Here is an 11,751-nt window from a genome sequence, read left to right as displayed (position 1 = left end):
CAAAAAAAACGTCTCTTAATTAGAGAGAGTGTCCTACGAATGCCCCCATGACATGCAATTCGTGAGGAGTGACCCCAAGTTATGACGTCTGACCTGAGTGACGTAGGCACGTAGAGAGTTCCAGGTGGACATGGAGGGTGGTCGGGTTCCTCACCTTGGGCCTGCAGGACCTTAGATTCAATGTCCCAGGTGAGGTTCCCTATAATGCAAGTGGGGGGAACAATGGTGGATTGAGAGTCAGAATCAGTGTGATTGTACTTCCTGGAGAGAGCGTCCGGTTTTACATTACGGCTGCCAGGACGGTAAGTGATTATGAAGTCAAACCGGTCGAAAAACAGACACCAGCGGGCTTGGCGAGCGTTGAGACGTTTGGCAGATCGTAGGTATGCCAAGTTTTTGTGGTCTGTCCATACTATAAACGGATGTTCCGCCCCCTCCAGCCAGTGTCGCCACTCTTCCAAAGCCAGTTTTATTGCCAGTAATTCACGATTGCCCACATCGTAATTTTGTTCGGCGGGGTTGAGTTTCCGGGAGAAGTATGCGCAGGGTTTGAGTTTCCCTGATGAGGCTTCCCTTTGAGACAGGACAGCCCCGACACCTGAATCCGACGCATCCACCTCCACAATAAATTGTCTATGGACATCAGGTTGAATGAGTATGGGGGCGGAAACGAAGAGTTCTTTAAGCTTTTTGAAAGCAGCATCGGCGTCAGGGTTCCAAGTATAAGGCTTGAGAACGGAAGTGAGTTGGGTGAGAGGGGCTGCAATAGAACTGTAATTGCGGATGAAGCGTCTATAGAAGTTTGCGAAACCAAGAAATTGTTGTAATTTCTTTCGTGAATTTGGCACCTCCCAGTTAGCGACTGCTGCTAATTTGGCCGGATCGGGTCGAATACTGCCAGCTTCGATGATGTATCCCAAAAAGGGAATCGAGGATACATGGAATTCACATTTTTCAGCTTTGACGAATAGCTGATTTTCGAGGAGTCTTTCAAGAACGAGGCGGACATGATGTTTATGTTGGGCGAGATCACAGGAGTAAATAAGAATATCGTCTAGATAGACAAAAACAAAACGGTTGAGGAAATCTCGTAAGACGTCGTTAACCAGCCTTTGAAATATGGCTGGGGCATTAGTGAGTCCAAATGGCATTACTTGGTACTCGTAGTGACCGAGTGGGGTGTTAAAGGCTGTCTTCCACTCGTCCCCCTCACGAATACGGACCAAATGGTATGCGTTACGTAGGTCAAGTTTGGAGAAAATACTGGCTTCTTGGATTGAATCAAAAACTGTATTAATCAGGGGTAGTGAGTACTTGTCCTTGACGGTGATTTGGTTCAATTCCCGATAATCAATACAGGGACGAAGGGTTTTGTCTTTCTTTTCTACGAAAAAGAAACCAGCACCGACAGGAGATGAGGAGGGGCGGATGTGGCCTAAAGCGAGTGCTTCGTGAATGTAATCTTCCATGGCCTTCTTTTCGGGACCGGAGAGATTGTACAATTTGCCCTTGGGTAGCGTGATGTCATTAATGAGATTTATGGCACAATCGTAGGGTCTGTGAGGTGGCAAGGCGCTGGCCTTGGTTTTACAGAAAACCAACTTGAGGTCATGATAACAGGGGGGTATTTTAGATAAATCCGCAGTTTCAGTGATATTGGGAACTACGGGTGATACGGTGGGTACAGCGGAATGTAAGCAGTTGGCTAAACAAAAGGTGATCCAATGAGAGATGCGTGTGTTAAGCCAGTCAATCTGAGGATTGTGACGTTTTAACCAAGAAAACCCCAAAACTATAGGAGTTTGGGGGGTCTGGGTGATGAAAAACTGTAAATATTCTCTATGATTACCTGACGTGATGAATAGGAGGGGCTTAGTACGATGAGTGATTCTGGAAAGGTGTTGACCTCCCAGACCAGCAGCTTTGATGGGCGAAACAAGGAGTTCAGTGGGAAGAGAAAACTGATTAACTAATTGCTGATCGATTAGGCATTGTTCAGCACCAGAGTCTATGAGAGCCTTAAATTCATGAATCTTAGCTTGGTGGCAGATCTTGACAGGGGCGAAAAAGAAGTTATCACCATCAGGTCTAGTAGAATCGTTCCCCGTTAGATTGCTATCTAACGAGGGGTCTGGGAGTTTTAAATGACTGTTGCATTGATTTACCTTGTGACCAGGATTTCCGCAGTAAAAACACAGACCTTCATCTCTTCGTTTTCTCCTTTCTTCAGCGGAGAGTTTGGAATGTCCCACTTGCATAGGTTCCTCCGGGGTGTCGTGGGTGACTTGTCGGTTTAGGTGGTCCCGTTCTGCTTGGCGTTCACGAAGTCGAAGATCTGATCGAAGGGCTGCAGTTACAAGTTCTTCAAAATAATTAGCTTCAGGTTGTGTACAAAGGTGATCTTTAATGCGGTCGTTGAGAGACTGGTAGAAGATGCCTTTGAGAGCGGGTTCGGGCCAACCCGCTTCAACTGCCAAAATACGAAAATCAATGACGTGATCTGAAAGCGGTCGATTGCGTTGCTTGAGGCTCAGCAATCGCCGTTCTGCATCTTCCTGCTTACGTGGTTTATCAAATACTAAACGGAATTCTCCTATGAAGCGGTCAAATGGTAAATGTGAAATGGGGTGAGCTGCTAGGAATGCTTGTGCCCATTGTAACGCTTTGTTCCGCAGGGCGTTAATTATGAGCGTTATTTTGCTTTGATCCGCTTGATAATACCTGGGTGCTTGCTGAAATATGAGTTGGCACTGCAGCAGGAAACCACCACAGGCTTCGACATCACCGTAGAATGGTTCCGGCTGTAGACGGAAGTTTTCTGATGGCGGAACTGTGAGAGGCGCTGGAGCATTTCCGGGTAAAAGGTGGGTTTCCGAGGCATTTCCAGGAAGAGGATGAGCCGTAGCAGCTGTGGATCTGGAAAAGTGACCAGATAAAATATTTAGAGTTTGTGAAATACTTTCCATACGACGGTAAAGGTCGTATTGCGCTGAAGACATCTTAGTTATGGCATCCGCTTGCAGGTCGAGTTGAATTCCTTGTAGTGAGATAGAGTGGTTGAGCTCTTCCGGGTCAGCTGGGTCAGGAGTTCGGCCAGTTCGTTCTGTCATGATATTCAAGGCTTTGAGACAGACCCAGATGCTGGAACCCGGAAGGAACACAGGAGAGTTATAAGGTAAGTAATTTGATTTATTTTGTTCTTGTAGGTGATCTCCCAGAGGTGATGTCTTCGGCTCGAGACTGCAGGTAGGAGGCAGGAAGGCGAGGCCTGGCTGGAGGGCTTCTGCGGAGGCTGAGAGGGCATGAACAGCAGGTGAGGAGAGCGTGGATAGAACAGGTGGTTCCGGAGGAAATCCCAGGTAGCACTGGTGATGATTGAGTCCTGGAAGCGAGGCGTAGACAAATTACTAAACAGGATTAAATTTCTTGGCATAAACATGAGAGACTAGGCAAGCACCATGGAGGAGCAACGAACTGGCGACGAATACTGGCTGTGGATCTCCTTAAGAAGGCAGCAGGGCTAATGAGGTTAGTGGCAGCAGCTGGGAATCCTCCAGAGCAGGGCAGAGTGGCTGACGAGGTGAGTGGCAACAGCTGGGAATCCTCCAGAGCAGAGAGGGGTGGGGCTGACAGAGGCACCATGACAGTAAACTTCGTAAGCGTAAGCAGTTTTATTGAACGTTATAAGGGTGAATTTTATTAAAGTTTCATGTAGCTTGAGAGTCTGCCTCCTTGCCATGATCTGTCATTTATTGTTACACTAAGACATGAACTTTTGCAGTGTTTGCACACACAAAAAAAATCTAACGAAAAAAATCCAGTGTTATTTTTTAGAATTGACAGCTGAGGGGTTTATGCAGGAAAAATATGTTTTTAGTCCTGCAATTTATAGAGACTTTTGATTATGAAACATTTTTTCAGAATTTGTTTGTTTTTTCAAGGCCTATTTTTTACTTTTAGAAACAATTTTAAACCAAGACGGATCCACTTACCCCCAAAAGTTCCAGAATTATTAGACAAAACTTTTTCAGTCACTGCACACCAAAGATTTGTGTAGCTTAACCCATATCCTTTCCATCTGGATTAATTTTTTTTCCTGTTCCTATGGTCACACTCAGACCTCTTTATTTCATCAAATAAAATAAACATGAACTGCTTTTAGACATCTCAAGCAGGTAGCAAGCGAATGTCTGGCAATCAGATAGAAAATGTTAAAAGGATTTTATTTCACCCAATAATCTGACCATATTTCTGAGTAATTCAATGAAAAAGTCATACAACAAAAATCTGTCTTAATTAAATATTTAGAAACAGACAGATTTGATATTTTTTACAAGATGAAAATAGCTGCAGCATTTATGTTTGATATGTGAAATGGTTCAGTGATCTGAAGCCAAATAAACAATGTCCCTCAGCTTTGCAACTGACATTGATGTGCCCTTTATGCGTTGAACCCCCAGCTGCCCTCTGAAGATGCTCAGAGGCCAGAAAGAAAACAGCTGAAAGGGCATCTCTCAAATGTATCTGCATATGAATGAGCAAATAGGAAATTTTCCCCCTTTGTGCATTTTTTTCGCTGCATTTTTAGCTGCTTACCACAAGACCCATAACATTTTGTTTGAACAAATGACTTACCTGCAGATTAAAAAGGATGTTTGTCAGACTCCAGGCAGCCACGGCAGTTATGTCTGCTGATGCAGTTTCTATGGTGATGCTGAAGAACGGCACAGCAGATGCGTGACCTGTAATCCTCAACACTGAGTGACATAAACACTTAAACTCAAGCAGCCTCTTCATAATCCCAAAATATAGAACAGCTGTTTGCAGAGAAACAGAGTACCTCAACTGCAGCATCTTTAGCACTTTCTTCATAATTGGCTGCAACACATGTTGAGTTTTCAGGCTTGATTGTGAGGCTATAAAATAATCCTCAGATTCTTGGAAAATGTCTTCAACCTCCCCTCATCTCTTTGTATTTTAAATTCAAAAAGCGATCGATTTGTTATCTAAATTTTATAGATAGATAGATAGATAGATAGATAGATAGATAGATAGATAGATAGATAGATAGATAGATAGATAGATAGATAGATAGATAGATAGATAGATAGATAGATAGATAGATAGATAGATGGATGGATGGATGGATGGATGGATGGATGGATGGATGGATGGATGGATGGATGGATGGATGGATGGATGGATGGATGGATGGATGGATGGATGGATGGATGGATGGATGGATAGATGGATAGATGGATAGATGGATAGATAGATACTTTACTTTCCACAAACTGTTTTTGAAGAAATGAACTTTTGGGTAAAACTCCTAAACACTTCTGCATGAGTCATTTATAAATCTGAAATGATTTGTTTTAGGACATTGCAGTTAGTATGTTTTCACATCCTGTAAGAAAAAAACTTCTCTGCTTCGCTGATGTACAGTATGTATTTTTCTCCAACTTATCAAGTATTTACTTAAATATTTTTGCAAAAAAGAAACAACTTAGCATCATTTGTTTCTGATTTTGTCTGTTTGCAAAACTAAAAGCAAATCAATTATTTTTAATAGGATGAAAGCAGAGTCTTCATTTTTTAATGTAGTCCGCCTTTGACCGAAAACGACCAATATTATCTTTTTTCTTCCCACAGTATCCTTTTTAAAAAGAGCCTTTGTTTTTCAGGGTCACACATAAAAGGCTGATTTATTTTCATTGGATGTTAATGAAAAAAAAACTTTGTTTAAACTCTTATCCAAAAACACAAGCAGTGGATTGTGACCAAACAACGTCATCCACTACAAACACACCAACACGAGGGAAATACTCGAGTACCCACGGTTGAATCCAGAATATTAATCATTCTTGTACTTCAATGTGTACCTGACTCACATTAAAGTTCCTCTAAGATTATCTTTTTATCTATTTTGAAAGCGTTCCCAGTCTTTTAATTATGATTAAGCCTTTTTTGGCCAAAAACAAACATTTTCTAGGACATAGTTTCTGCGGAGCGGCAGTGGTTCATTAAGGAATTGGCGTCTGAGTTGAGGGCGGGACCATAGACGTGGAACAAGCCAGCCAGTTGCTGAGAGCTCTCTGTTTACATGGTCTCCTGCTAGCTCACAGTCCTCACTCCCCCACTCTAACATTAGGAGTGCAACAAAATGGATCTATTTGTATATAAGTGCATGCATCAAATTGGAGCAGAGTGGCCTGCCCAGTGTATTTCAGGGTCACGGGGTGTAAAAAGTTACTGTGTAAAAAAAAAATCTCAGAAACGTAATTTCAAGCTTAATTTTGTGTGTTTATGTCTTCCATCATTAGCTAAATGGAATAAGAACATGTTAAAAACAACAAAAGCACAACTTTCTTTGGAGTGGGTCTTTAAAGTCATATACCAATTTCCAATAAATCCCCATTTTTGTGTGTTTTTGTAACTTTATCGTCCCAATTAGAGGTCAGTTTGTCTCTGAAAAGCATGAAAGTATAGAAATAAGGTCTAAAGTCAGACTCTTAAAAATCCATTAATGGTGAATACACACCATGAATGTGGACTTCCAGCATTCTTCATAGACTGTGTATTTTTTGTGTGTGAGTTCAGCTTGGTCACATACTGCTTCTCATTACAAATCCTCTCATGACTTTATGCAATTTGTGGCTCTGCTTTCTAGCCTTTTGTCAACTGGAAGTGCTGCCTCGCTCTGACTCTCTTGCCCTCCTTCAACCCTCCACTGTCTCCGTTGTTCCATCTCTCCCTTTCTGTCATTTCTAAGAACGTAGCCCCGTCTGGAAATTGCAGCAATTATACAGCAACATCCACAATTGTTCGTTTCCTGCTTGGCTGACGTCAGCCCTAGCTCTCTCCGTCAGAAGATGACTGGGCTCTCTGTGCTTGTCGGAGCTGCTCGGAATAGCAGAGCACAAGGGTGGGGAATCAAGAATACAGAATCAAAGAGTGAAGCCACGAAGGTACCTCTAATCCTCTTGCTGTCTCAGCGTTAAAGGGCAAATGGCTGATTAGATTGCTGAAATGGAGGCAAGACAAGCAGCACTAATAATCCTGCCTGTGAGAGGTTGGAGATAAAGTCTGATGCCCATCTGATTGAACTGACAAAGCTGATTGGTATTTGTTTTGACAGCTCAACACATTCATAGCAATGTTTGGATGAATGCTTTATCAGTGAGTGGACCTCACTGTTCAACACACATTGGCATCATGAGACAATTCCTTCAGTGTGTTGGTCTGCACTGTAAGGGTATAGCAGGTGTTTGCCACTTACTTCTTATCAAATTTAGACCAAAAGTAAGGAGCTAAGTTTTGCAAAGTAAAGTAATTTATATGCTTTTTAGACTCATACTTGCCTGTTGTAATTTTGACAGAACTGTGATGGAGGAGGTTTATTGTTCTGGATTCTTCCTTGTGGGTTGCACAGTGGTGCGGTAATTAGCATTACTGCTATTTACCGCCCTGGTTCAAATCCTGGCTGTGTCCAAAAACATGCTTTAAAGGTTTATTGGTGTCTCTAAAATTGCCATAGTAGGTTTGTGCATGAGTAAGCGGCTCTACAACGGACTGGTGATCTTTTCAGAGTGTACCCTGCTTTCACCCAACAGTAGCTGGGTTGGCTCCACCAGCAACCTCGACCCCTTAAGGGAATTAGTGGGTTCAGATGATGGATGGACAGACAAATTCTTCCTGATCAAGTTTCTCCAAAGTTTCGCTTCCTCTGAGAAACTGGAAATGTTCTGAAAATGTTCTCTGAATGGCCTCATCAGCTCTAACTGTTTCTGACTGACTGATTAAAGCTTAGAAAGCTGCTCTTCCATAGTGGAATAAAACGTGTCCACTTGTTTATCCACTAACATCTAACTGTATGTTCGGAGAAAACAGATTATCAAAAGTCACACTTTCCAAATCCAGTCTCAGTCACAAGATGGATGTACTTTTACCACAAACTATCATTGTGACAATTAGGTAAAAATTACGAAACATCTTCTGTTGCCCAATTTAAAAAATAATTCTCTAAACTGCCTAAAATTAAAAATAAAAGTGTCAAAGATGAAAAATTAAGTTTTTCATTGAAGGAAAATTGTGTTTTTGGTGTTCTTGTGACATTTTTCTCATGACGGAGGACATATTTTAAGAAAATTAAGCTTAAAATTGCATTTCTGAATATTTATTTAGTTAAATGAGGAATCAGAAGTAAAAATGTCATTGGAAAAAGCGCTTATTTGTGACTGAGGACTATCCATGTACGTCTTTGTTTTCCTCGTCTGAGCTGGCATCTGGCTCAAAACTGTACAGCTAGATAGCTCCAATATTGCTCGCCATTCTTATCGCTCTGGAGAGTGTGTATACATAGAGATCTCAATTACGGGTGACGTAGAGGGGTAGTTGGGTCGCTCCGTGCCAGCGGTACCATCCACAACACTGAAGGCATCAGTTAGGATGTCAGACGGCTCTGGCAGGCGCATTGCTGCAGGGCTGATTTGACTTGCAGTCGACCGTCTTGTTAACTCTCACCTCCTCCTAACTGCTGTCAGGATGCAGCAGTGAGCAAATCAAACAGCTTTTTATTGAGTCCGCACTGAAAGTCACCTGTGGAGTGTTTCACAGAGGAAAAAACAAAACCTTTAACGCACAAGAATTTGTTTTGTTGTTTTTTTTTAAATTACATATTACAGTTTCTATTGATTTTGAAGTTATTTAAAAACAGAATATCAGAGCTCTGCAGCTGCGGTTCAGTTTATCTCCTGCCTCCTGATAATTATCTTAACTGACTTTTGCTCAGGTTTCACTGCAACATGATGTCTAGAATCAACCTGAGTAAAAAGCTCTGTTTACATATCTTTTTTTAAAGACACTGAAGCAAATCTGAAGAAATCCACCCATGAATGTTGCATCTACACTTTAATTTCAGGGTCATATGTTACACTTTAAAAACAGAATGAATTCAATGAGAAGTCGTCTTTTCTCTGTGCTGTCAGGCTTTTGCTTTAATCTTAAATTAAGTGACAGTACAGCAAAACAGCCCTGGCATTTTGCAGTTTAGTTTTAGCAAAGAAACTTTTAATCCTTAATTTAAACAACTGAAGCGGATGTTAGATGTTAAAGTAATATTTTCTTTCAATAAAAAGCACTTGTGGTTTTAATGCAACATTTCATCTCATTTCCACCTTCAAATGAGTCATCTTTCAGATTATATCACAATATGTTTTTTCACCGTGTAGGTGCATCCTTTCCTCTCAATCATGGCAGCAGGAAGGAACTTCAGGCAGCGCAGCTTAAAAAAAAGTCCTCATGTTTGCCGAGCAGCCCTGCCTTTGAAAACAAGTTTCATCTGCAGACATCCTGCGTCAACATGGCTCTCCTCTTATGCGCTCTCCATCAACGTGCCATCCCCTGTCAGGAAATTAATTCCGCTTTAATTCCCGGGACGAGGCGGCACTTCCACTATCACAGCTCCCACATGTCCGGAGGGTTAGTCCAATTTGCCATCATTTCAAAACGAGACAAATGTGTAAACAGCTTATAAAATATGCACACGCACAAACAAAAAGAGATGAGAATCCGAGCATTTGTCTCCACAGTGAAGTATTTTTCTGTTCCCGCTTTCCATCAGTGCAATAAAATAAAAATAAGCCCAAAAAAGACATCAAATAATAAATAGACTTCCTCTGCTATATATTTCTGTTCTTATGTATGTACATATGTATACTGTGTGAAGCTGGGTCTCTACATGAGCACGCAGCTCTTGGCCCGGTCCTTCCTCATGGCCGGGGCTTGATCCGTTTGCTCAGTCCGGCTCTGCAGAGGTTGCAGGGGGAGCTGTGAGCCTCGCTTCAGGCCTTTGCGGGAGCTGCTGCGTTTCAGCTGCGGCTTGTTCGGCTGGCGCACTGACGCCAGAGTGGTGATGTGGAACACGTCACGAACGCTGTTCTCGGAAACCTTGGAGGTGCACTCCACATACGCCACGGCGCCTATCTGCCGGGCTATTGCGCTTCCCTGGAACATAGGGACGACAAACGAGGAGAAGTTAGGAAGGAAAGTTTAACACAACATTCAATAAAATAATAGTAACATGAAGATTTTGTTTATAAGTTCATGTGGCACTTTTTAAATGTATACATCATTTGGTTAAATATAGATTTTATTCTCTTCCACCACCCCCCTTCACATTCTTCCCCTCTCCCTCCCCACACACACTAAATGTAACACATAAATAGAAAATAATAAAAAACAAAAAGGGGTTTATACAAATTTACACTCAGTAATAGTAAAACCTGTCCAGCACAAAAGGCCTTCAGCTCTAATCTGTTTGCTCAGTTGTTGGACAGAACAAGTTAAAAGAAGAGAAAAACAAATGTTCCCATAAACTCTTACACTCAACAACTTTTTTAAATAAAAATGTTTTCAATGTTTTAATTATAAATATAAAGTTTTTAACCAAAGTCTCAACCTAAATGTCTTTAAAAGCCACATTTCATGTTTATCTGAAGCCAATGTTTCCAAAATCTCCTCCACACGTGCGTGTCGGTGCCACAAACAAACCAGACTGACAGTCTCTATTACATTATAGGGGGCACACGGGCACACAATTTAGGCTGCATTAAACCAGCAAGCAGCCGTGGCTGTGGCTCAGTACTGATTTGATGCTTGCACGTGCAGATTGTTGAATTTACTTGAACAGCAAATTAAATTAAATGCCATGAAGAAAATGCCTATTCACACTTAATACGTGGCCAGTGCTGAACTTTTTTCTTGGCCGCATTGTCCCAGAGGAAGGGTTTAATCTAGGATTACGGGTTAGGGTTAAAGTGTTCACGCTGAACGCAATTCAGACAGTTTCGATGTTAAGTCAATGGTATAGACACAATCTGAGGTCCTGCAGTACAATTTGAGCGACCGGTGCGTCGCAAGGGTCTGGCAGCAATGCAAATTCAACGACTTGGTGCAATTTGCTACCCGTCTGAACCAAATCGGCCAACAGTACCTCTCCTGGCTGCTGTTGGGTGAAGGCCGGTACACCCTGGACAGTCTGTCGCAGGGCTCATGGAGCTGGAGCAATCGTGATCATTATGTCGGCTCCGACAATTTGGAATATGTTCGAAAGCAGCAGAATAAAAATATATATATATTTAATGACCTAAACTTAGATTGTATCTCAAACTTTTGGTGGTATCTTGGTAAAAAGAAAGAAAGCAAATTACAGCTAAACTTTAAAACAATGCAATTTCAAAAAGTATTTGTAATTATTTAATTTTTAGTGGTGTTATGCGGCGTTAAATCGCCCTTGCTTCGGGTAAAATCAGAGCAGACTTATAGAAAGGCAAAAGTCACAAAGTTGTTTATCTAAGCCACAAAAGTCAATAATCCATACATGTCTCCTCCATCTGAAGCATGAATAATGCAGATGTTGAATTCTCAGTTGGAGCCAAAACAGAGGGGTTGGTGCAGAAGCAGCCCGATGGGCTGATCCGGACACGCTTTATGCAGCCATTCAGAGAGAAAATCAGCAGAACTCCTCCAGCTCTGCAGCTTGCCAAATATCCTCAGATAATTAGGCCTGTAAACTGCTTGCTTGAGATCATTTAAGACTATTTTATTTTCTAAATCCCTCAGCCCCACTTTTAGCTTGTGTGGCATCCCCTCCGTTACTCCAATGTTATTCACACATGAGGGTTTGCCGTGAAAGGCATGAAGCAGCAGAGTCTTTGACCCGTAAACGTCATATTGTCCAACACAGAGAGT

The 11,751-nt window shown here is 41.9% G+C and overlaps 1 protein-coding gene across 1 annotated transcript in view; it reads right to left on the bottom strand.

Annotated features, from left to right (window-relative positions):
* Positions 1–8,893: 8,893 nt before the first annotated feature.
* LOC101158526 (rho-related GTP-binding protein RhoN) overlaps positions 8,894–11,751 on the bottom strand; it is a 34,714-nt gene continuing 31,856 nt past the window's right edge. Inside the window, exon 5 of the mRNA XM_004071273.4 lies at positions 8,894–10,005. Within this exon, the coding sequence (XP_004071321.1) occupies positions 9,736–10,005 (270 nt within the window). The 3' untranslated portion in view covers positions 8,894–9,735. The remainder of the gene's footprint in view (positions 10,006–11,751) is intronic.

This window comes from Oryzias latipes, chromosome 8 (assembly GCF_002234675.1).
Source record: "Oryzias latipes chromosome 8, ASM223467v1".
In the NCBI taxonomy this organism is placed as follows: Eukaryota; Metazoa; Chordata; class Actinopteri; order Beloniformes; family Adrianichthyidae; genus Oryzias; species Oryzias latipes.
Note: the sequence above shows the minus strand (reverse complement) of the source record. Positions and strands in the feature narration are given on the sequence as shown.